General features: G+C 50.4%; 3 protein-coding genes across 3 annotated transcripts in view; 1 reads left to right on the plus strand and 2 right to left on the minus strand.

Moving 5' to 3' along the window:
* inppl1 (inositol polyphosphate phosphatase like 1) overlaps positions 1 to 2,528 on the minus strand; it is a gene marked incomplete at its 3' end in the record, with an annotated part of 115,351 nt that extends 112,823 nt beyond the window's left edge. Inside the window, exon 1 of the mRNA XM_033023396.1 lies at positions 2,296 to 2,528. Coding sequence (XP_032879287.1) covers positions 2,296 to 2,465 — 170 coding nt within the window. The remainder of the gene's footprint in view (positions 1 to 2,295) is intronic.
* A 12,401-nt stretch (positions 2,529 to 14,929) lies between these two features.
* On the minus strand, positions 14,930 to 18,727 carry LOC116974045 (folate receptor alpha-like). The gene is made up of 3 exons (XM_033022154.1): positions 18,533 to 18,727; positions 17,488 to 17,623; positions 14,930 to 15,253 (listed from the first exon to the last, which is right to left on the minus strand). The coding sequence occupies exons 1-3, from the start codon at positions 18,614 to 18,616 to the stop codon at positions 14,949 to 14,951; spliced, it is 525 nt and encodes a 174-aa protein (XP_032878045.1). The 5' UTR covers positions 18,617 to 18,727; the 3' UTR covers positions 14,930 to 14,948.
* A 4,752-nt stretch (positions 18,728 to 23,479) lies between these two features.
* Positions 23,480 to 26,214, plus strand: part of clpb (caseinolytic mitochondrial matrix peptidase chaperone subunit B) — a 21,716-nt gene continuing 18,981 nt past the window's right edge. Inside the window, exon 1 of the mRNA XM_033023397.1 lies at positions 23,480 to 23,526. Coding sequence (XP_032879288.1) covers positions 23,480 to 23,526 — 47 coding nt within the window. The remainder of the gene's footprint in view (positions 23,527 to 26,214) is intronic.

The raw sequence follows: 26,214 nt of genomic DNA on the forward strand, positions 1-26,214 counted from the left end.
CCAAAACAAATTCCAGCACTGCAGAGCAACTTAGAGCCACATCTAAAAATACTTAAAGTTATGAATACATTACCACATAAATGAATGTCAATTAGAATCCACCGAATACATAAATTACAATTTGATAACTTTTTACAATAAAAGTTATCTTTAAGCGATACAAAATCTACAAAAACTTTAGGTTCAAGAATCATTCAGCTAAGTACTATAAACAAATGCATCCCTTTAAATGCTAATTAATTGTAACTTCTATTTGTAAAATATTAATACTTTTTCAAACCAGATATTGAAGATTGATGCTTAATTTCTGAAATATTATACATAAAGTTCAAAAGTCAAAGTCAAAGCCAATTGTATTTGTCACATGCACCCGAAGGTGCAGTGAAATGAATTTGCCAGCAGCGATACACTTAAAAATAACACACAATACACAATAAAAGTTAACAAACATCCACCACAGCATTCTTCAGTGTTTTATCAGCGATTTATTGCACAGGTTAGAGCAAACTCTGAAACTAGATTGGTGCAAGATCTGAATATTATTCTACAACAACCATTGTTTTTAAGCAAAGGTAGACAAAAATGCTGGAGAAACTCAGCGGGTGAGGCAGCATCGATGGAGCGAAGGAATAGGTGGCGATTCGGGTTGAGACTGAAGAAGTGGTCTCATAGAAACATAGTAAATAGGTGCAGGAATAGGCCATTCAGCACTTCGATCATGGCTGATCATCCAACTCAGTATCCTGTACCTGCCTTCTCTCCATACCCCTTGATCCCTTTAGCCACAAGGGCCACATCTAACTCCCTCGACCCGAAACGTCACCTATTCCTTCGCTCCATAGATGCTGCCCCACCCGCTGAGTTTCTCCAGCATTTTTGTCTACCTTCGATTTTTCCAGCATCTGCAGTTCCTTCTTAAACATTGTTTTTAAGCAGATAGTTTTTACAGTTCAATGTTCTGATCTCCTGTGCACAGATCAAGAGCCATACAGCATGGAGAGAGGCCCTTCAGCCCGGTCTGTCCATACTAACCAAGTTGCTTCGCTCAGCTTCTGCCCTCTGCCTGTGTTTGTCCCATGTCCTATTTCTGTATCCACCCGTATCATTGACTCATTTTACCCACCCTCTCCAATCCCTACCATTCTCTCTGACAGCTCGTTCCATACAGTTTCCCCTCAGGTCCCATTTAAATAATTCCTCACTCACTTTACACTTATGCCCTCTAGTTTTTAAAGACTCCCTTATCTTGGGAAAAAACTGTCACCATCCCTACCTACATGCTCAATATATTATAATAAACCTCCTTAAATTCACCCCTCAGCCGCCTATACACCAGGGATAAAAAAGCCCCAGCCTCTGCTTACAACTTAAACCCTGCTTTCTTGCAAATCTTTTCAGTCATCTCTGTTACTATTTTAAAACTGCCAACGTTTTTATCAGATCCGACAAAGAACAATTCCGTGATCATGCTAGTTTTACACTGAAACTTTTGACAGACACTACAAAGCATTATTAATGCCCCGATCTGAATGGATTTAATTTTGCAACTTTCACTCGATCCTACCAAATATAAACCGTTCATCTGAACTAGTTTCAAGTAACTTTTACCAGAGCCTTCAAAGTACCATTCCATGCCCCGTGCAAGTTTGATGCTTCAATGTTTTTGAAAGATCCTTCGAAGTAAAATTCACCGATCTAAGCTAGATGAATGCTGCATCTTTTACCAGACCTTCAAATAACAATTCCTTGATCATAAAAAGTATAATTCGGTGATCTGAATTATTTTTGTACAGCAACTTTTACCAGAGTCTTCAAAGAATAATTCGTGGGTCATAACTAGTTTAATGCTGCGACTTTTTACCAGACCATTTAAGGAATAATTCCATTAAATCGAACCAGTTTAATGCTGTAACGTTCACCAGATTATTTAAAGTATGTTACATGAAACTGAACTAGTTTATTGCTGAAACTTTTACCAGGTGTTTCAAAGTATAATTCGTGGATCTGAACTAGTTTAATCCTACAATTTTTACCAGATCGTTTCATGCATAACTGCGTGAACTGAACTAGTTTGTGGCTGCAACTTTTAAAGAACATTTAAGGTATGTTGTATGAACTGAACTAGTTTATTGCTGAAACTTTTACCAGGTGTTTCAAAGTTTGTCTGCATGATCTGAACTGCAGCGGGTGGTGCAGCAACTTGTCCAGTTTGAAGGTCCCGGAGCAGTGCGCCCGTTCGGCCCTTCCCTGCCCTCCTATCCCACCCACCCACCCGCGGCCCAGGGAGTTACTCACAGCACACACAGCGCGTAGGCCCCGCTCACACTCTCGCTGTCCCGCACCAAGAAGCTGCCGTCCCGGCCGGCCCTCGCCAGCAGCTCCTCGGCCGCCGCCCGGCTCAGGTCGCGGTGGTACCAGAGGCCGGGGTTGGGGCTGGGGCCGGGGCCGGGGCCGGGGCCCGCCATCGCCGGGCGGACAGACAGACGGACGGACGGACAGACGGGCTGCGCTGAGGAGACGACACTCGGCGCCGGGACTCTCTCTCTCTCTCTCTCTCGCTCTCGCTCTCTCGCGCCCGCGGCCGCGCGCCTCCTCGTCTCGTCCCCCCCCCCCCCCTGCGTGCGCGGGCACGGCGCCGTCACCGTCCTCCTGGGCGGGGCTAAGGGATGGGGAGGGGCCTGGAGGACCAGAGGGGGAGGGACTGGAGGACTGAGGAGGAGTTGGAGGACCAAGGGGGAACCTGGAGAACCAGAGGAGAGGGGCTAGAGGACCAAAGAGGAGGGGCTAGAGCCGAGAGGGAGGGGCTAGACCAGAGTGGGAGGGGCTAGACCAGAGAGGGAGGGACTAGAACACCAGAGGGGAGGGACTGGAGGACCAGACGGGAGGGACTGGAGGACCAGAGAGGGAGGGGCTAGAGGACCAGAGAGGGAGGGGCTAGAGGAGCAGAGGGGAGGGGCTAGAGGACCAGAATGGAGGGGCTAGAGGACCAGAGGGGAGGGACTGGAGGACCAGAGGGGAGGGGCTAGAGGAACAGAATGGAGGGGCTAGAGGACCAGAGGGGAGGGACTGGAGGACCAGAGAGGGAGGGGCTAGAGGACCAGAGAGGGAGGGGCTAGAGGAGCAGAGGGGAGGGGCTAGAGGACCAGAATGGAGGGGCTAGAGGACCAGAGGGGAGGGGCTAGGGGACCAGAGAGGGAGGGGCTAGAGGACCAGAGGGGAGGGGCTAGGGGACCAGAGAAGGAGGGGCTAGATGACCAGAGAGGAGGTGCTAGAGGACCAGAGAGGGAGGGGCTAGAGGACCAGAATGGAGGGGCTAGAGGACCAGAGGGGGAGGGGCTAGAGGACCAGAGGGGGGGTGCTAGAGGACCAGAGGGGGAGGGGCTAGAGGACCAGAGGGGGAGGGGCTAGAGGACCAGAGAGGGAGGGGCTAGAGGACCAGAATGGAGGTGCTAGAGGACCAGAGGGGGAGGGGCTAGAGGACCAGAGGGGGAGGGGCTAGAGGACCAGAGGGGGGGTGCTAGAGGACCAGAGGGGGAGGGGCTAGAGGACCAGAGGGGGAGGGGCTAGAGGACCAGGGGGGGGGCTAGAGGACCAGAGGGGGAGGGGCTAGAGGACCAGAGGGGGAGGGGCTAGAGGACCAGGGGGGAGGGGCTAGATGACCAGAGGGGGCGGGGCCAGAGGACCAGGGGGGAGGTGCTAGAGGACCAGAGGGGGAGGGGCTAGAGGACCAGAATGGAGGGGCTAGAGGACCAGAGAGGGGAGGGGCTAGAGGACCAGAGGGGGAGGGGCTAGAGGACCAGGGGGAGGGGCTAGATGACCAGAGGGGGAGGGGCCAGAGGACCAGAGAGGAGGGGCTAGAGGACCGGAGATGGAGGGGCTAGAGGACCAGAGGGGGAGGGGCTAGAGGACCAGGGGGAGGGGCTAGATGACCAGAGGGGGAGGGGCCAGAGGACCAGAGAGGAGGGGCTAGAGGACCGGAGAGGGAGGGGCTAGAGGAGCAGAGGGGAGGGGCTGGAGGACCAGAGGGGGATATATATGTACATTATATATTGTGAAATAGTATATATTATGTTATCTTATATCTATATATATGTAATATATAATCCACTCACATATATATCCTGATATGTATATTGTAATATATTTAGTCTATATATATATGTCTACGTATATAATATGATGTGATATATGACATTTTATCATATATAATTACACATATCTGTTCCTATTCTATTATATAACGCAAATGTGTGAAGTATTCAGCGGCTGGCGTATCCAGGTGCTCTCTGTAGAGGTTGGTTGTAGAGGGTTTGTAGCCATGTCAACAACCAGACTCCTGAATGGAATGGGAGTTCGAGGACAGGCATTCCCTGTAACACTGCTCTCTCTCCCCATCCCCCCGACTCGTAACAAGGACAGAGTCCCCCTAGTCCTCACCTTCCACCCCACTCGCCGTCACATACAACAAATAGTCCTCCGTCATTTTCGCCACCTCCAACGTGACCCCACCACTCGCCACATCTTCCCATCTTCCCCCCTGTCTGATTTCCGCAAAGACTGCTCCCTCCATAACTCCCCGGTCAATTCTTCCCTTCCCACCCGCACCACCCCCTCCCCGGGCGCTTTCCCTTGCAACCGCAAGAGATGCTACACTTGTCGCTTTACCTCCCCCCTCGACTCCATTCAAGGACCCAAGCAGGTTCCAGGTGCGACAGAGGTTCACCTGCATCTCCTACAACCTCATCTATTGCATCCGCTGCTCTAGATGTCAGCTGATCTATATCGGTGAGACCAAGCGCAGGTTTGCCGATCGTTTCGCCGAACACCTCAGCTCGGTCCGCATTAACCAACCTGATCTCCCGTGGCTCAGCACTTCAACTCCCCCTCCCATTCCCCATCCGACCTCTCTGTCCTGGGCCTCCTCCATTGCCAGAATGAGCACCACCGGAAATTGGAGGAGCAGCACCTCATATTCCGCTTGGGCAGTCTGCACCCTAGCGGCATGAACATTGACTTCTCCAATTTCTGGTAGCCCTTGCTGTCTCCTCCCCTTCTCAGCTCACCCTCAGCCCTCAGGCTCCTCCTCTTCCTTTCTCCTTTCTTCTCCCCACCCCACCTTACATCAGTCTGAAGAAGGGTTTCGGCCCGAAAACGTTGCCTATTTCCTTCGCTCCATAGATGCTGCTGCACCCGCTGAGTTTCTCCAGCACCTTCTACCTTCGATTTTCTACCTTCGATTTCCAGCATCTGCAGTTCCTTCTTAAACACCTTTCGGCAAGCCGTCAGGTTGCTGACAGAGGCTGCTGAGCGAAGCAGCAACTGGCTGTTGCTGAAGAGGAAGGACTCCAACTGGGCTGCAAAATGACCAGCACGAGGGGTAACATGGAGGGGAGGGCACCTGTTGAGCCCTCTAGAGGTGTCGTGGGCCTATCAACGAAACACCAAGGAAGTAGGGTGCCCACCTGATGACCCCAATGAAGTTTTTACCCCAATACCCCACTCAAGATATTAAGAAGGTGCCAATTATAGTAGGGATTGTAATATCAAGTCCTATAAGCCCAACTATAATATAGGAAGGGGGCAGAGAAGATTCACGACGATGTTGCCAGGACTCGAGTGTGCGGGCTCTAGGGAGAGGTTGTGTAGGCTTGGACTCTATTCCTTGGAGCGCAGGAGGATTACAGGTGATCTTGCAAAGGTGTATAACATCATGAGGGGAATAGATCGGGTAGATGCACAGAAAACAGCTGCAGGAGTAGGCCATTTGGCCCTTCGAGCCAGCACCGCCATTCAATATGATCATGGCTGATCATCCACAATCAGTACCCCGTTCCTGCCTTCTCCCCATATCCCTTTATTCCGTTAGCCCTAAGAACTCATTCTTAACTCTCTCTTGAAAACATCCAGTGAATCGGCCTACGGCAGAGAATTCCACAGATTCACAACTCTCTGGGTGAAGAGGTTTTTCCTCATCTCAGTCCTAAATGGCCGACCCCTTATTCATAAACTGTGACGCCTGGTTCTGGGCTCCCCCAACATGGGGGACATTTTTCCTGCATCTAGCCTGTCCAATCCCTTAATAATTTTATATGTTTCTATAAGATATCCTTCTAAATTCCTGTGAATATACTGGAATTTAGTAGATGCACAAAGTCTCTCGCCCAGAGTAGGGGAATCAAGAACTAGAGGACACAGGTTTAAGATGAGGGGGGAAAGATTTAATAGGAATCTGAGTGGCAACGTTTTTCACACAAAGAGTGGTGGGTGTATGGAACAAGCTGCTGGAGGGCGTAGTTGCGGCAACGTTTAAGAAACGTTTAGACAGGTACATGGATTGAACAGGTCCAGAGGGATAATAGACAATAGACAATAGGTGCAGGAGTAGGCCATTCGGCCCTTCGAGCCAGCACCGCCGTTCAATGTGATCATGGCTGATCATCCCCAATCAGTACCCCGTTCCTGCCTTCTCCCCATATCCCCTGACTCCGCTATCTTTAAGAGCCCTATCCAGCTCTCTCTTGAAAGTATCCAGAGAACCGGCCTCCACCGCCCTCTGAGGCAGAGAATTCCACAGACTCACCACTCTCTGTGAGAAAAAGTGTTTCCTCGTCTCCGTTCCAAATGGATTACTCCTAAAGGGCCTGTCCCACGAGCATGCGACTCCATGCGGCAAGCGCGACCTAAAGGGCCGGTCCCACCAGCATGCGCCTGCATGTGGCAAGCTCGCCCTAACGTGGTCGCTTGAGCCATACGGCCTCGCGGGGCCGGTTCCACTTCGATCGCCGGAGCCGTATGGAGTTGTGCGGAGCTTGTCCCGACATCGCGCGGGGCTCCGAAAGACTGACCGTGTTCAAAAATTTCGCGCGGCAACGGCCTGCCGGCCCGCAGCCGCCTCGACGCCGTGTCACTCACTCGACCTCCGCGCGGCTCCCGCTTCTGGTTTGGTCGCGCTTGCCGCATGCCGTACGGCTCAAGCGACCACGTTAGGTCGCGCTTGCCGCATGCAGGCGCATGCTGGTGGGACCGGCCCTATAGGTCGCGCTTGCCGCATGCAGGTGGCATGCTCGTGGGACAGGCCCTTGATTCTTAAACTGTGGCCCCTGGTTCTGGACTCCCCCAACATCGGGAACATGTTTCCTGCCTCTAGCATGTCCAAGCCCTTAACAATCTTACATGTTTCAATGAGATCCCCTCTCATTCTTCTAAACTCCAGAGTGTACAAGCCCAGCTACTCCATTCTTTCAGCATATGCTCCATTCTCTCAGCATAAGGAGAATGGGCCAAACTTGAGCAGATGGGAATAGTGTAGATAAGACATGTTGGCCGGTGTACTCAAGTTGAGCTGAAGGGGCTGTTTCCACATTGTATGACTCTATGAGATATATTGTGTAGAAAGTAACAGCAAATGCTGGCTTACACCGAAGATAGACACAAAATGCTGGAGTAACTCAACTGGAGAGAAGGAATGGGTGACGTTTCGGGTCGAAACCCTTCTTCATACCCTTCTTCATATATATTTCCTGCTCTTTCTGTCCAGGGATGAAGCCTGACTCGCTGAGTTTCTCCAGCACTTTGTACCTATCCTTGGTCTGGCATATTTCTATCCTGGATAGAGTGGACGTGGAGAGGATGTTTCCACTAGTGGGTGAGTCTAGGACCAGAGGGCACAGCCTCAGAATACAATACAATACAATGAACTTTATTATTCCGTTAGGAACTTTGGTTTCTAAAAGGAGTTTACACCCCAGCGCTATGAACATTGACTTCTCCAATTTCAGGTAGTCCGTGCTTTCTCCCTCCTTCCCTTCCCCTTCCCAGCTCTCCCACAGCCCACTGTCTCCGCCTTCCTTTCTTCTTCCCCCCACCCCCACATCAGTCTGAAGAAGGGTCTCGACCCGAAACGTCACCTTTTCCTTCGCCCCATAGATGCTGCCTCACCCGCTGAGTTTCTCCAGCATTTTCATCTATCTTAAGAATAATCGGACGTACATTTAGGGAGGAGATGAGGAGGAATTTCTTTAGCAGGGTGGTGAATCTGTGGAATTCATTGCCACAGACGGCGGTGCAGGCCAAGTCATTGGGTATATTTAAGGCAGAGATGGATAGATTCTTGGTTAGTCAGGGTATCAGGGGTTATAGGAAGAAGGCAGGAGTATGGGGTGGGATTAGAATAGAGGGGGAAAATGGTGCGATGGCGCTCTCTGTTGGCCATTCCCTGAAGCGCAGGCTGCCGACCTTGCACTTCAACACATCAGGAGACAACGAACCAAGCTCCTAGAAACATAGAAAAATAGCTGCAGGAGTAGGCCGCTCGGCCCTTCGAGCCAGCACCACCATTCAATATAATCATGGCTGATCATCTAAATTCAGTACCCTGTTCCTGCTTTTTCCCCCATATCCCTTGATTCCGTTAGCCCCAACAGCTAAATCTAACTCCCTCTTGAAAACATCCAGTGATTTGGCCTCCACTGCCTTCTGTGGCAGAGAATTCAACAGATTCACAACTCTCTGGGTGAAAACATTTTTCCTCATCTCAGTCCTATTTCTCATACTTCCCTTGGGCAGCTTACACCCCAGCGGTATGGATATTGACTTCACTAACTTCAAGTAACCCTTGCTTTCCCTCTCTCTCCGTCCCTCCCCATTCCTAGTTCCCCTTGATTACAATGATCTATTCTACATTTTTCCTTGACCTCCGTCCCCTTTGCTTTGTTTTCACACCTTACACGTCCTTATCTCTGTGTCTCCCTCTCCCCCTGACTCTCAGTCTGAAGAAGAAGGGTCTCCGCCCGAAACGTCACCCATTCCTTCTCTCCAGAGATGCTGCCTGCCCCGTTGAGTCGCTCCAACGGGATCTCGCTGCTATCATCGGGAGGAAGGGACAGAAGCCTGTGAACCGTGACCTCCAGGTTCAGGGACAGCTTCTTCTCAGCAACCAGGGAGGCATGGTGGTGCAGCAGTACAGTTGCTGCCTCACAGCGCCAGTGATCTGGGTTCGATCCCGACTACGGGTTCTATCTGTACGGAGTTTGTACGTTCTCCCCGTGACCTGCTTGGGTTTCCTCCGAGATCTTCGGATTCCTCCCACGCTCCAAAGACATGCAGGTTTGTAGGTTAATTGGCTTTGGTGTAAATGTATAATTGTCCCTAGTGTGTGTGTAGGATAGCATTGGTGTGCGGGGATTGCTGGTCGGCACGGACTCGGTGGATCGAAGGGCCTGTTTCCTCAATATATCTCCATAACCATCAGTCTCTTGAACACTGCACAACACTAACCTCAATCCAACCGCAGAACCAAAATACTGTGGGCTTCGTCCGAAGATTGCAGGAGGAGGCCATTCGGCCCTTCGAGCCAGCACCGCCATTCAATATGATCAGCGCCTTTACCACCTCAGGCAGCTGAGGAAATTCAGAGTCTCTCTGAGGATCCTTCATTCCTTCTACTCTGGGGCTGTAGAAAGCATCTTGTCCGGCAACATCTCGATCTGGTTTGGGACCAGCTCTGCCCAGGACAGGGAGGCTCTGCAGATAGTAGTGCGTTCGGCCGAACGCACCATGGGAACTACACTCACCCCCCCCTGCAGGACCTATACACCAGGAGGGGCAGATCCAGAGCCAGCAACATTATGGGGGACCCCTACCCCCCCAGCAACGGACTGTTCCAGCTGCTACGGTCAGGCAAACGCCTCCGCTGTCACGCTGTGAGAACGGAGAGGATGAGACGGAGTTTCTTCCCACAGGCCGTCAGGACTGTAAACTCTAATCTCACCAGGGACTCATTTACTGTTGTGTTGTGTCTTTTAAAAACGTTTTTTTTCTAAAATGTAAATACTGGTTCTGTTCTGTTTTGTAGTTTTTGCCCAATCCGCAGGCATTGCCACTTTCATTTCACTGCACATCTTGTATGTGTGTGTGACAAATAAAGTTGACTTGACTTGATCAAGGCTGATCATCTAAAATCAGTACCCCGTTCCTGCTTATTCCCCATATCCTTTGATTCCGTTAGCCCTAAGAGCTAAATCTCTCTCGTGAAAACATCCAGTGAATTGGCCTCCACTGCCTTCGGTGTCAGAGAATTCCACAGATTCACAACTCTCTGGGTGAAAAAGTTTTTCCTCGTCTCAGTCCTAAATGGCCGACCCCTTATTCTTAAACTGTGTGACCCCTGGTTCTGGACTCCCCCAACATCGGGAACATTTTTCCTGCATCTAGCCTGTCTAAGAATTTTATATGTTTCTATAAGATCCCCTCTCATTCTTCTAAATTCCGGTGAATACAAGCCCAGTCAACCCATTCTTTCATCATATGTCTGTCCCGCCATCCCGGGAATTAACCTGGTGAACCTACACTGCACTCCCTCAATAGCAAGAATGTTATTGTTTTGTCCCTGGTGATAATGGCTTTAAATACACTCTTTAATCTCGATGATGTTGGTGTGTCCTCTTGTACATCGAATCCCGCTTGGAGTGCATACTGTCGTTGTGTCCTTGGGCAAGACACTTCACCCACCTTTGCCTGTGTGTGAATGTGTGTGAGTGATTGGTGGTGGTCGGAGGGGCCGTAGGCGCAGAATGGCAGCCACGCTTCCGTCAGTCTGCCCCAGGGCAGCTGTGGCTACAGAAGTAGCTTACCACCACCGAGTGTGACTGAGGAGTGAATAAATAATGCGATGTAAAGCGCCTTGAGTATTAGAAAGGCGCTATATAAATCCCATCCATTATTATTATTATTACATCAGCGAGACCAAGCATAGACTCGGCAAACATTTCATGATCCAACACTTACCGAATAGTGAAAGGCCTGGATAGAGTGGATGTGGAGAGGATGTTTCCACTAGTGGGAGAGTCTAGGACCAGAGGTCACAGCCTCAGAATTAAAGAACGTTCCTTTAGGAAGGAGTTTAGGCGGAATTTTAATCCGAGGGTGGTGAATCTGTGGAATTCTTTGCCACAGTCGGCTGTGGAGGCCAAGTCAGTGGATATTTTTAAGGCAGAGATACATAGATTCTTGATTAGTGCGGGTGTCAGGGGTTATGGGGAGAAGGCAGGAGAATGGGGTTAGGAGGGAGAGATACATTAGCCATGATTGAATGGCTAGGTAGACTTGATGGGCAGAATGGCCTAATTCGGAGAGAATGGCCTCATATGCTGAGAGAATGGAGCAGCTGGGCTTGTGCACTCTGGAGTTTAAAAGGATGAGAGGTGATCTCATTGAAACATATAAGATTGTTAAGGGCTTGGACACGCAAGAGGCAGGAAACATGTTCCCGATGTTGGAGGAGTCCAGAACTAAGGGCCACAGTTTAAGAATAATGAGTAAGCCATTTAGAACGGAGACGAGGAAACACTTTTTCTCACAGAGAGTTGTGAGTCTGTGGAATTCTCTGCCTCAGAGGGCAGTGGAGGCAGGTTATCTGGATGCTTTCAAGAGAGAGTTAGATAGGGCTCTTAAAGATAGCGGAGTCAGGGGATATGGGGAGAAGGCAGGAACGGGGTACTGATTGGGGATGATCAGCCATGATCATATTGAATGGCGGTGCTGGCTCGAAGGGCCAAATGGCTCGAAACTCCTGCACCTATTGTCTATTTCTGCTCCTATCACCTATGACCCTATGCCTACTATTTTCTGTGTGCTTAAGCAAAGCAAGAATTTCATTGTCCTATACAGGGACACATGACAATAAACTCACTTGAACTTGAACTTGAGTTCAAGGAACATGTAGAATGGATCATTTTTAACTGAGGGGAAGGTGACAACCAGGCAGACCATCAGTAACAGTTAATCGGGAGGAGAGTTAAACTAGTCAGAGAACTAGGATGGGGGGGAAATGGAGAGAGAGGGAAGGAGCCACCCTTCTCTCCAGAGATGCTGCCTGTCCCGCTGAGTTACTCCAGCATTTTGTGTCTGTCTTTGGTGTAAACCAATGTCTGCAGTTCCTTCCCACACAATAAAACTGTCCTGAGCTTTTGCCAGCAACAACCAGACACAAACACTGGAGCAGGGAGGGGGGGGGGGGGTGGAGGGATGGGGGGAGGGGGAAAGGAAGGGTAGGGGGAGGGGAGGAAGGGAGGGGGGGAGGGAGGGAGGGAGGAGAGTGGGAGGGGGAATGACACAGTAGAAGGTTTAAAGAACAAGGTTACTTCAGAAAGTGCTGAACCAGAATAAAAACATTTCCACTTTCAGACTGTGAAGGTCAGGGCATGAATTAACTGATAAACAGAAACATGATTGAACTTAATCTTTCTCAATTATCACAGACTAGAGGGTGCAGCTTTAAGATGAAAGGGGCCAAGTTTAAAGGAGATGTGCGGGGCAGGTTTTTTTTACACAGTGCCTGGAATGCGCTGCCAGGGGTGGTGGTGGAGGCAGTGGAGATAGTGGTGTTTAAGGGGATAGGTGCGTGGATATGGAGGGAATGGAAGGATATGGATCTCGTGCTAGCAGAGGAGATCAGTTTAACTTGGCATCATGTTCGGCACGGACATTGCGGGCCGAAGGGCCTGTTCCTGGGCTGTGCTGTTCCACGTTCCAATCAACCCACTCGTGGGCGGAAATCCTGGGGGGGGGATGGGGGGGGGGGGGGGCACACGCCCCCATGCTTTGAGAGGTGAGGGACAATCCCCCCCCATGTTTTGTAATCCGGACTTTATCAGACGCCCTCTCAGGGCTGAATCGGCCCGTTCGCGAGGCCTTTCAGCGCCCGGCGCGGCTTAAAATCAAACTGCTGCATCGAGGCGATCGAGGCTTCCAATGTTGAAGCCCCCGCCGGCCGATGAAAGGCCCCGCGAACGGGCCGATTCAAGCCCCACGGTTCGGGGCGGACGAAGCTGCTGTTGCTGGAGTTCGGAGTCAGTCACCAACTAGGTCAGCTTCCGATGTTACCGTCCACAGGGGCCCACGGCCGAAGCCTCGCGTGTTTGTGCGTATGCGCGCGTGCAGCAGCCAAGAAATTGTGTCACCCCCCAATATATTGAGAGCGATTTCCGTGCCTGCTGACAAAGTACGACAACATGCGGGGAAGAGTCACGTAACTAATGGACGAGGAACAAATCCAAAGGAAAATAGGTGTCGGACTAGGCCATTCGTTCCTTCGAGCCAGCACCACCATTCAATGTGATCACGGCTGATCATCCACAATCAGTACCCCATTCCTGCCTTCTCCCCATATCCCTTGATTCCGTTAGCCCCAAGAACTAAATCTAACTCTCTCTTGAAAACATCCAGTGAATTGGCTTCCAGTGCCCTCTGTGTCACTTGTACAAAATGCAAAACAATTAGTTAGGCCCTGCAGCAGCCTGGGGCTGGAGTAGGTCAGGGGCCACTCCAAGAGGCCGAGCGTGTGGATCGGACACGTTGGAGGACATCGCCTGGCCAGGCCCAGGTACCGCAGCCACAGTGCCAGCCCAAAGGCTCGTCAGTCCCTTCCCAAGTTCACAAGTTATAGGAGTAGAATTAGGCCATTCGGCCCATCGAGTCCACTCCGCCATTCAATCATGGCTGATCTCTGCCTCCTAATCCCATTTTCCTGCCTTCTCCCCATAACCCTTGACACCCGTTCTAGTCAAGAATTTGTCTATCTCTGTCTTCAAAATATCCACTGGCATGGCCTCCACAGCCCTCTGTGGCAATGAGTTCCACAGATTCACCACCCTCTGACTAAAGAAGTTCCTCCTCTTCTCCTTTCTAAAAGAGCGCCCTTTAAATCTGAGGCTGTGCCCTCTGGTCCTAGACTCTCCCACCAGTGGAAACATCCTCTCCACATACTATCCAGGCCTTTCATTATTCTGTAAGTTTCAATGAGGTCCCCCCTCAACAATAGACAATAGGTGCAGGAGTAGGCCATTCGGCCCTTCGAGCCAGCACCGCCATTCAATGTGATCATGGCTGATCATCCCCAATCAGTACCCCGTTCCTGCCTTCTCCCCATATCCCCTGACTCCGCTATCTTTAAGAGCCCTATCTAGCTGTCTCTTGAAAGTAAACAGAGAACGGGCCTCCACCGCCCTCTGAGGCAGAGAATGTAACCTTCTAAACTTCAGCGAGTACAGGCCCAGTGCAGGCAAACGCTCATCATAGGATAACCCACTGATTCCTGGGATCATTTTTATAAACCTCCTCTGGACCCTCGGTGGGCCAAAGGGCCTGTTTCCATGCCATATCTCTAATCTATCCATCGCTCGGTTTCATTACAACTCCCTCTCCCCACAACTCCCCCAGATTCTACCCCATGGGGGGCAATTGAAGGAGTAATTTCCAGAAGCCATTTAACCTACAAACCAACCTCCCTTCCATGGACTCCATCTACACCTCACGCTGCCTCGGCAAGGCCAGCAGCATAATCGAGGACCAGTCTCACCCCCGGTCACTCCCTCTTCTCCCCTCTCCCATCGGGCAAGAGGTGCAGAAATGTGAAAACGCACACCTCCAGATTCAGGGGCAGTTTCTTCCCGGCTGTTATCAGGCAACTGCACCATCCTCTCATCAACTAGAGAGCGGTCCTGAACTACTATCTACCTCATTGGAGACCCTCTTTTATCTTGCATTAAACGTTATTCCCTTTATCCTGTATCTGTACACTGTGGACGGCTCGATTGTAATCATGTATTGTCTTTCCTCTGACTGGATAGCACGCAACAAAAGCTTTTCACTGTACCTCGGTACACAGGACAATAAACTAAATTGAAACTGAATTGAATTCAGAGGGAGCTGATTCCCTTTATTCTGTATCTGTACAATGTGGGCAGGAGGGAGGGAGGGAGAGAGGGAGATAAGTTGGAGAGGGAGAGAGAGGGAGGTGGAGAGGGAGAGAGGGAGGTGGAGAGGGAGGGAGGGAGGGAGGGAGGGAGGGAGGGAGGGAGGGAGGGAGGGAGGGAGGGAGGGAGAGGGGGGGAGAGAGGGAGAGGAAAGGGGAGGGCGAGAGAGAGGAATGGAGGGGGAGAGGGTGTGGGCTAGGAGAGGGAGAGGGAGAGGGAGGGGGAGAGGAGCAGGCTGAGGCCTAGCAGCAGGGGGCTGGGCCAGGCCAGGCTACTGCAGGAGATGAGGCCCATCTGCAGGGCGTAGTGGCGTGCCACGTCCTGGTTGGGGTTGGGGTTGGGGCCGGCCTTGAACCAGAGGGACATGCAGAGACCACTGCCCCGCGGGTGATCTGTCCAGCGGTACGAGTTGCTCCACACCTTCTCACACAGGTCCCTCGCGGTGGGGAACACATCGCCAAACCGCCGGCACTTGGAGCCCAGTGGGCACTGGTTGATGCCTGGGGAGAGAAACACAGGGGAGATACGTCAGGGGGAGATACAGGGGGAGAGACACAGAGAGAGAGAGACACAGAGAGAGAGACACACACACACACACAGACGCGTGCAGCCACACACACACACACACACACACACACAGACACACACACACACACACTCAGACACACAGACACACACACACACACAGGCACACATACAGACACACACACAGACACACACACACACAGACACATACTCACACACACACACTCAGACACACAGACACACACACACTCAGACACACACAGACATACACAGACATACACACACAGACACAGACACACACAGACATACACACACAGACACACACACAGAGACATACACACACAGACACACACAGACACAAACACACACACACACACACATACACACACACACAGACACACACACACACACACACACACACACTGACACACACACAGACACACACACAGACACACACACACACACAGACATACACACACAGACACACACACAGACACACACACACACTCAGACACACACAGACACACACACACACACAGACACACACACACAGACACACACACACACACACACACACACACACACACACACACAGTCACACACACACACACACACTGACACACACACAGACACACACACAGACACACACACAGACACAGACATATACACACAGACACACACACAGACACACATACACATACACACACACACACACATACACACACACAACCGTCAAAATTCCGAGTAAATATCGCCAATGATCAGTGCTGGATGGTCGACACTAAAGCTACAGTCAGTATGGAACCAGCCTCGACTTCCCCAGTATACGAAGGACGTTCGGCACGTCTCCCACGACTCTCGAGGTATACATAGATATATTTCTCTCCATTATTGTCTATATCTCTTCTTTCCCTCTCGCTTGATTAGTCTGAAGAAGGGTCTCGACCTGAAACGTTACCCATTCCTTCTCTCCAGATATGCCGCCTGTCCCTTTAGAGTTACTCCAGCACTTTGTGTCTGACAATGGAAGGGAGGTTGGTGTGTGTGATGGTCTGCTGTGTGGGTCCCTTTCAGAATGGCAGGCAGTGACTAGTGGGGTACCGCAAGGCTCGGTGCTGGGACCGCAGCTATTTACAATATACATCAATGATTTGGACGAAGGGATTCAAAGTAACATTCGCAAATTTGCAGATGGCACAAAGCTGGGTGGCAGTGTGAACTGTGAGGAGGAGGATGCTATGAGAATGCAGGGTGACTTGGACAGGTTGGAGGAGTGGGCAGATGCATGGCAGATGAAGTTTAATGCAGATAAATGTGAGGTTATCCACTTTGGTAGCAAAAACAGGAAGGCTGATTGCTATCTAAATGGTGTCAAGTTGGGAAAAGGGGAAGTACAACGGGATCTGGGGGTCCTTGTACATCAGTCAATGAAAGTAAGCATGCAGGTACAGCGGGCAGTGAAGAAAGCAAATGGCATGTTGGCCTTTATAACAAGAGGAATCGAATATAAGAGCAAAGAGGTCCTTCTGCAGTTGTACAGGGCCCTAGTGAGACCACACCTGGAGTATTATGTGCAGTTTTGGTCCCCTAATTTGAGGAAGGACATTCTTGCTATTGAGGGAGTGCAGCGTAGGTTTACAAGGTTGATTCCCGGGATGGCGGGACTGTCATATGCTGAGAGAATGGAGCAGCTGGGCTTGTACACTCTGGAGTTTAGAAGTATGAGAGGGAATCTTATTGAAACATATAAGATTATTAAGGGTTTGGACACGCTAGAGGCAGGAAACATGTTCCTGATGTTGGGGGAGTCCAGAACCAGGGGCCACAGTTTAAGAATAAGGGGCAAGCCATTTAGAACGGAGAAGAGGAAATACTTTTTCACACAGAGAGTGGTGAGTCTGTGGAATTCTCTGCCTCAGAGGGCGGTGGAGGCAGGTTCTCTGGATGCTTTCAAGAGAGAGCTAGATAGGGCTCTTAAAAATAGCGGAGTCAGGGGGTATGGGGAGAAGGCAGGAACGGGGTACTGATTGGGGATGATCAGCCATGATCACATTGAATGGCGGTGCTGGCTCGAAGGGCCGAATGGCCTACTCCTGCACCTATTGTCTATTGTCTATTGTGTGTGCTAGTCTGGTGTGTGCGATGGTCTGGGCTGCGTCCACAACGCTCTGTCCGTGGCATCAGCATCAATACGCAGACACTCACTCACCTGTGGACCAGTCCCAGCCGTAGTGCCAGTCCTCTTTGCAGGTGTAGTCTTGTTGACAATCCCGCCACCACTCATCACAGTCCGTCTTGCAGATTGGCACGTGCAGGATACGCTCGTCCCGCCACGACTGACTCACCTGGTGCAGGTAAACAGAGTGGCACACGGTCACCACGGGAACGCCACACATCACACGGGGAGGGAGGGGGGAGGGGGGGAGAGGGGAAGAGAGGGAGGGGAGAGAGGGGGGAGAGGGGGGGGAAGAGAGGGGGATGAGGGAGGGGAAGAGAGGGGGGGAGGGGGGGAGAGGGGGGAAGAGAGGGGGGGAGAGGGGGGGAGGGGGTATGAGGGGGGAGAGGGAGGGGAAGAGAGGGGGAGAGGGGAGAGAGGGAGGGGAAGAGAGGGGGGGAAGAGAGGGGGGGAAGAGAGGGGGGAGAGGGGGGGAGAGGGGAGGAGAGGGGGGAGAGGGGGGAGAGGGGGTATGAGGGGGGAGAGGGAGGAGGGTGGGAATGGGGAGGGGGGGAGAGGGGGAAGGGGGGGACGGGTTACGCCGGGGTCAGAGGTCGGACGTGCCTCTGATAGGAGAGGGAGGGGGGAATGGGAATGGGGGAGAGGGGGGGAGAAGGGGGGCGAGAGAGGGTGGGATGAGGGGGAGGATGAGGGGGGGGATGAGGGTGGAGAGGGCAGAGGGGGGAATGGGGAGGGGAGAGAGGGGGAGAGGGGGGGAATGAGGGGGGGAATGGAAAGGGGGGAGAGGAGGGGGAAGGGGGGTCAGGCACGTGGGGGTCAGAGGGCAGACGTGCCTCTGATAGAACAAAGGGGGGGGGCTCTGTGTGCGGGGAGGGAGGCGGGGTGGGGACCAACAAGAGAGAGAGGACAAAGGAGGAGCACAAATGCAAGGTGCTACAAATGAAGAAAATTGTCACTTTTTCAGTGCCCTTTACCTGGCCACTATTTGCATACCTTGGGCAAGAAATATCGCACTGACCCGTCACACGGGACAATGAAGTTTCATTCAATCATTCATTCATTCATTCACTGAGCTCACCTGTTGGATCCAGGGGCCCAGGTTGGGCGAACACTCGTAGAAACAGGTGTCCTGGATGAAGTGCCGTTTACAATTCTTCGTCATGATGCCACAGTGATTCCAGTTGAAGTCGTAGAGCTTCGACTGGTCATTGTGTGCGTGCACGCTGGTGTTGGCTGTACAACAAGCATTGTCTCTCCATGGCGCACACTGCAGAGAGAGAGAGCGAGAAGGTGACAGCTTGCAGGAACAATGTTCCCCATGTTGGGGGAGTCCAGAACCAGCGGTCACAGTTTAACAATAAGGGTCGGCCATTTAGGACTGAGATGAGGAAACACTTATTCACACAGAGAGTTGTGAATCTGTGGAATTCTCTGCCACAGAAGGCAGTGGAGGCCAATTCACTGGATGTTTTCAAGAGGGAGTTAGATTTAGCTCTTAGGGCTAACGGAATCAAGGGATTTTTGAGGATGTGATGTAAAATGGATGAAGGGGTGCCAGTGGATGTAGTGTATCTAGACTTTCAGAAAGCCTTTGATAAGGTCCCGCACGGGAGACTGGTGACTAAACTTAGAGCACATGGTATTGGGGGTAGGGTGTTGACATGGATAGAAAATTGGTTGGCAGACCGGAAGCAAAGAGTAGGAGTGAACGGGTCCTTTTCAGAATGGCAGGCAGTGGCGAGTGGAGTGCCGCAAGGCTCGGTGTTGGGGCCGCAACTGTTTACCATATATATTAATGATTTGGAAGAGGGAATTAGGAGCAACACTAGCAAGTTTGCAGATGACACAAAGCTGCGTGGCAGTGTGAACCGTGAAGAGGATGTTAGGAGGTTGCAGGGTGACCTGGACAGGTTGAGTGAGTGGGCAGATGCGTGGCAGATGCAGTATAGTATAGATAAATGTGAGGTTATCCACGTGGGGGCAAAAACAAGGGGGCAGATTATTATCTCAATGGGGTTAGGTTGGGTAAGGGGGAGGTACCGCGAGACCTGGGTGTCCTTGTACACCAGTCACTGAAAGTTGGCGTGCAGGTACATCAAGCAGTGAAGAAAGCTAATTGAATGTTGGCCTTCATAACAAGAGGATTTCAGTATAGGAGTAAAGAGGTTCTTCTGCAGGTGTATAGGGCTCTGGTGAGACCACATCTGGAGTATTGGGTACAGTTTTGGTCTCCTAATTTGAGGAAGGACATCCTTGTGATTGAGGGAGTGCAGCGTAGGTTCACGAGATTGATCCCTGGGATGGCGGGACTGTCATGAGGAAAAACTTTTTCACCCAGAGAGTTGTGAATCTGTGGAATTCTCTGCCACAGAAGGCAGTGGAGGCCAATTCACTGGATGTTTTCAAGAGAGAGTTAGATTTAGCTCTTGGGGCTAACGGAATCAGGGGATATGGGGTGAAGGCAGGAACGGGGTACTGATTCTGGATGATCAGCCATGATCACATTGAATGGCGGTGCTGGCTCGAAGGGGTGAATGGTTTAATCCTGCACGTATTGTCTATGTTTCTATGTTTCTCACTTGCTGCAACTTTATAGCCTCGTTCACGGAATGACACACAGATCAATATACAATAATACAATAAATGATCAGTTATAGATGGCAACTAGATCATAATTACGTAAACAAACCTGCGTAAAACAATCTTAGGACAAAGTCCACAGTAGTTTGGTTCTGCGGTTGGATTGACATTAGTGTTGTGCAGGGTTCAAGAGCTTGATGAGATAGAGATAGAGATATAGCGAGGAAACAGGCCCTTCGGCCCATCGAGTCCGTGCCGACCAACAATCACCGCACACTAATGCTATCCTACACACACTAGGGACAATTTTTACATTGGATACTAAGCCAATTGACCTATAAACCTGCAAATCCTTGGAGCCGTCCACAGTGCACAGTGCACAGATACAGGATAGATGGAATAGCAATTAGTGCAAGATAAAGTCCTGTAAAGACAATAGGTGCAGGAGTAGGCCATTCGGCCCTTCCAGCCAGCACCACCATTCAATATGATCATGGCTGATCATCCCCAATCAGTACCCCGTTCCTGCCTTCTCCCCATATCCCCTGACTCCGCTATTTTTAAGAGCCCTTTCTAGCTCTCTCTTGAAAGTATCCAGAGAACCGGTCTTCAAAGATAGTCCAAGAGTCTCCAATGAGGTAGATGGGAGGTCAGGAGTTCAGTTCATTGTCAGGTGTACCGAGGAACAGCAGAAAATGCCCTTGGTGCTTCCAGAACCAGGGGTCACAGTTTAAGAATAAGTTGTGAATCTGTGGAATTCTCTGCCACAGGAGGCAGTGGAGGCCAATTCACTGGATGTTATCAAGAGAGAGTTAAGATTTAGCTCTTAGGGCTAATGGAATCAAGGGATATGGAGAGAAAGCAGGAACGGGGTACTGATTGTGGATGATCAGCCATGATCATATTGAATGGTGGTGCTGGCTCGAATGATGAATGGCCTACTCCTGAACCTATTTTCTATGTTTCTAAGTTTGACATATGCTTTTTTTTTTGTCATATAACAGGATGCAAAGGGACTTGGGAGTGCTGGTGCAGGATTCCCAAAAAGTTGATCTGCAAGTCAAATCGGTAATAAGGAAGGCAAATGCAATGCGAGCATTCATATCAAGAGGGCTTGTATACAAAGGCAGGGATGTAATGCTGAGGCTCTATAAGGCGCTGGTCAGGCTGTATTTGGAATATTGTGAGCAATTTTGGGCCCCATGTCTGAGGAAGGATGTGCTGGCTCTGGAGAGGGTCCAGAGGAGGTTTACGAGAATGATCCCAGGAATGAGTGGGTTAACATATGATGAGCGTTTGTCGGCACTGGGCCTGTACTCGCTGGAGTTTAGAAGGATGAGGGGGAGACCTCATTGAAATGCACAAAACAGTGAAAGGCCCGGATAGAGTGGATGTGGAGAGGATGTTTCCACTTGTAGGAGAGTCTAGGACCAGAGGGCACAGCCTCAGAATTAAAGGACGTTCCTTTAGGAAGGAGTTGGGTGGGAATTTATTTAGTCAGAGGGTGGTGAATCTGTGGAATTCATTGCCACAGACGGCTGTGGAGGCCAAGTCAGTGGATATTTTTAAAGCAGAGATAGATAGATTCTTGATTAGTACGGGTGTCAGAGGTTATGGGGAGAAGGCAGGAGAATGGGGTTAGGAGGGAGAGATAGATCAGCCATGATTCAATGGCGGAGTGCACGTGATGGGCCGAATGGCCTAATTCTCCTCCTCGATCGTGTGGTTATTTGAGTGCAAACAAGCTGCACACAAGGACAACAGGGAGGAAAATAGCAGAGTGCAGAATATGCTGTCACAGCTTCAAAGATTAGATTAGATTCAGCTTTATTGCCATTGCACAAATACGAGTACAGGTACAACGAAATGCAGTTTAGCATCTAATCAGAGTGCAAGGTAGTAAAAAATACTGGTTAAAACAATATGTACAATGTGGATGAATTAAACTTGTACATAGGCAACGAAATATACACAGATATAAGAGTATAAAAGCTAGCAAGCGTCGGGCCTGTGAGTTCAGCAATGTGATAGTGTTGTTGTAGAAGCATGCTGACCGGTTGCATCGTGGCTTGGTTCGGCAACTTGAGCGCCCTGGAGAGGAAAAGACTACAAAAAGTAGTAAACACTGCCCAGTCCATCATCGGCTCTGACCTTCCTTCCATCGAGGGGATTTATCGCAGTCGCTGCCTCAAAAAGGCTGGCAGTATCATCAAAGACCCACACCATCCTGGCCACACACTCATCTCCCTGCTACCTTCAGGTAGAAGGTACAGGAGCCTGAAGACTGCAACAACCAGGTTCAGGAATAGTTACTTCCCCTCAGCCATCAGGCTATTAAACCTGGCTCGGACAAAACTCTGATTATTACCAACCACTTTCTGTTATTTGCACTATCAGTTATTTATTCATGTGTGTATATATTTATATCATGGTATATGGACACATTTATCTGTTTTGTAGTAAATGCCTACTATTTTCTGTGTGCTTAAGCAAAGCAAGAATTTCATTGTCCTATACAGGGACACATGACAATAAACTCACTTGAACTTGATAGTGTTGTTGTAGAAGCTGTTCCTCATCGTGCTTGTGCGAGACCTGAGGCTCCTGTCACCGCCTCCCTGATGGGAGGAGGGCAAACAGCCCATGGTTGGGGTGGGAGGGGTCCTTGATGATTTTCCCGGCCCGTCGCAGACACCGTTTTCGGTGGAGGGCATCCATGGCAGGGAGCGGGGCACCGATGATGTACTGAGCAGTTTTCACCACCCGTTGTAGTGCCTTCCTGTCCGCTACGGTGCAACTGCTGTACCATACCGTGACGCAGGTGGTCAGGATGCTCTCGATGGTACAGCGGTAAAGTTGGTCAGGATCTGGGGGGACAGGTGAGCTTTCTTGAGCCTCCTCAGGAAGTAAAGGCGCTGCTGCGCCTTTTTGATCAATTTGGATGGTATTGAGGGACCAGGACAGATCCTCCGAGATGTGTACCCCGAGGAATTTGTAGTTGGAGACGCGCTCCACCTCAGTCCCGTTTATATGGATGGGGGTATGTCTGCCCCCTCTGTTCTTCCTGAAGTCAACAATAATTTCCTTCGTCTTCTTGGAGTTGAGGAAGAGGTTATTGTTGGCACACCAGGTTGTCAGGTGCTGGACCTCATCCCTGTAGGCTGACTCGTCGTTGTCACTGATCAGTCCTACCACCGTGGTGTCGTCGGCAAATTTAATGATGGCGTTGGAGCCATACTTAGGGATGCAGTCATGGGTGAAGAGGGAGTAGAGGAGAGGGCTGAGCACACAGCCCTGTGGCACGCCGGTGTTCAGTGTTATAGTGGAGGAGGTGAGGTTGTTGACCCTAACAGACTGTGGTCTGTTGGTGAGGAAATCCAGTGTCCAGTTGCAGAGGGAGGTGGAGATGCCAAGTCCGCTGAGTTTGGTGATCAAGCTGGCGGAGATGACAGTGTTAAAGGCGGAGCTGCAATCAATGAGCAGCAACCTGATGTAGGTGTTATTGCTGTCCAGGTGGGTCAGGGCAGAGTGTACTGGGAACCCGAGTCAACAGTCAACAGTCAACAGTGGAGGAAGGAACTGCAGATGCTGGTTTAAACCGAAGATAGACACAAAATGCTGGAGTAATTCGGCGGGACAGGCCGCGTCTCTGGAGAGAAGGAATGGCTGACGTTTCGGGTCGAGACCCTTCTTCAGACTCAGCTGGAAACGTCACCCATTCCTTCTCTCCACAGTACTCTGTTAAATGTCACCTATCCATGTTCTCCACAGATGCTGCCTGACCCGCTGAGTTACTCCAGCACTCTGTGAAACGTCACCCATCCATATTCTCCACAGATGCTGTCTGACCCGCTGAGTTACTCCAGTACTCTGTGTCTATCTCAGGTTTGTATATAAATTGGCATGGTAAAAATGTAAAATTATTACTGGTGTGTGTAGGCTAGTGTTAATGCGCGACTATCGCTTGCCAATAAACAATAGACAATAGGCGCAGGAGTAGGCCATTCGAGCCAGCACCGCCATTCAATGTGATCATGGCTGATCTTCCCCAATCAGTACCCCGTTCCTGCCTTCTCCCCATATCCCCTGACTCCACTATCTTTAAGAGCCCTATCTAGCTCTCTCTTGAAAGCATCCAGAGAACCGGCCTCCACCGCCCTCTGAGGCAGGGAATTCCACAGACTCACCACTCTCTGTGAGAAAAAGTGTTTCCTCATCTCCGTTCTAAATGGCTTCCCCCTTATTCTTAAACTGTGGCCCCTGGTTCTGGACTCCCCCAACATCAGGAACATGTTTCCTGCCTCTAGCGTGTCCAAACCCTTAATAATCTTATCTGTTTCAATAAGATTCCCCCTCAACCTTCTAAACTCCAGAGTGTACAAGCCCAGCTGCTCCATTCTCTCAGCATATGACAGTCCCGCCATCCCGGGAATTAACCTTGTAAACCTAAGCTGCACTCCCTCAATAGCAAGAATTTCCTTCCTCAAATTTGGGGACCAAAACTGCACACAATACTCCAGGTGTGGTCTCACTAGGGCCCTGTACAACTGCAGAAGGACCTCCTTGCTCCTATACTCAACTCCTCTTGTTATAAAGGCCAACATGCCATTCGCTTTCTTCAATCAATCAATCAAAGACTGTCATTCAAAAATACACCAACAAATGCAAATCTGAACGAAATTTAGTTGCATCTGGCTCACCGTGCGACATAAAATAACAAAAGGATAAACTAGATAAAAGATAAAATAGATAAAAAGATAAAATAGATAATAGTGGCGGCACATTATATGGAATTCAAGAGTCTGATGGCTCGGGGGAAGAAGCTGTTGCAAAACCTGGCCGTTCTGCTCCTTATACTGCGATACCTTTTACCCGAGGGCAGCAGAGTGAACAGTCCATGATGGAGACGTGTGGGGTCGTTTATAATGCTGTTGGCCTTGGACAAGCAACGTTTGCACACAATGTCCCGGATTGAAGGAAGTGAAGTCCCGATGATTTTTTCAGCCGTCCTCACCACTCTCTGCACAGATTTCCAGTCGGAGGCTTTGCAGTCCCCAAACCAGACAGAGATGCAGCTGGTCAAAATGCTCTCTATGGTGCCCCTGTAAAAAGTGGTGAGGACGGGATGAGGGAAGGCGAGCTCTTCTCATCCGGCGCAGAAAGTGCAAATGCTGCTGTGCTCTCTTAACTAGTGATGCGATGTTTTGTGACCAGGACAGACTGTTCCTGATCTGCACCCCCAGGAACTTAGTGCTACTGACCAACTCCACATCGATGTTATTAATGTGTAGTGGTGTATGACTGTGTTGGTTTCTCCTGAAGTCAACGATGACCTCCTTTGTTTAGTCAACATTCAGGATCAGATTGTCCACCAGTTGTTTCACCTCCTCCCTGTAAGCCAGTTCGTTGTCGTCCCGGATAAGGCCCACCACTGTTGTGTCATCTGCGTACTTCATGAAGTGGTTTGTACTAAACCTGGCACAACAGCCGTGGGTCATCAGGGTAAACGGCAGTGGACTCAGGACACAGCCCTGAGGGGAACCGGTGCTCAGAGAGATGATGTTGTTTCCAACCCGTACTGACTGGGGTCTGTCAGTGAGGAAGTCCAGTAGCCAGTTACACAAGGGGGTGCCTGCTGTACCTGCAGATTAGTTTATTGTCATGTAGCCATAGAAAGAGGGGAGCCTGAAAACTGTAACGTCCAGGTTCAGGAACAGCTTTGTCCCTATGACCATCAGGCTATTAAACAGTACTACCTCCGAATAAGGGTCAAGACTCTTCTTCAGCCTGAGAGCCAGGGCAGAGGGAAACGAAACGAAGAACGGAGACGAGGAAACACTTTTTCTCACAGAGAGTGGTGAGTCTGTGGAATTCTCTGCCTCAGAGGGCGGTGGAGGCCGGTTCTCTGGATGCTTTCAAGAGTGAGCTAGATAGGGCTCTTAAAAATAGCAGAGTCAGGGGATATGGGGAGAAGGCAGGAACAGGGTACTGATTGGGGATGATCGGCCATGATCACATTGAATGACGATGCTGGCTCGAAGGGCCTAATGGCCTACTCCTGCACCTATTGTCTATTGTCTACTGAGAGATATTAGAAGAAATTAATAAAAGATATGCAAAAGTACTGAAGATCAAGGGAAGGCGGAGTCCACAATGCTCCATTGTGGGTTGTGGGCTCGG

The sequence above is a fragment of the Amblyraja radiata genome, chromosome 6 (assembly GCF_010909765.2).
Source record: "Amblyraja radiata isolate CabotCenter1 chromosome 6, sAmbRad1.1.pri, whole genome shotgun sequence".
NCBI classification, from domain to species: domain Eukaryota; kingdom Metazoa; phylum Chordata; class Chondrichthyes; order Rajiformes; family Rajidae; genus Amblyraja; species Amblyraja radiata.

Bases quoted from the DNA above. Each gene is read 5' to 3' on its own strand.
- LOC116974045 (XM_033022154.1), bottom strand. From the start codon at position 18,616: ATGACGAAGAATTGTAAACGGCACTTCATCCAGGACACCTGTTTCTAC. The intron at 17,624-18,532 runs GTGAGCTCAGTG...TACCTGCACCAG, and splicing joins TGGGCCCCTGGATCCAACAG to GTGAGTCAGTCGTGGCGGGA. The intron at 15,254-17,487 runs GTGAGTGAGTGT...TTCTCTCCCCAG, and splicing joins CGGCTGGGACTGGTCCACAG to GCATCAACCAGTGCCCACTG.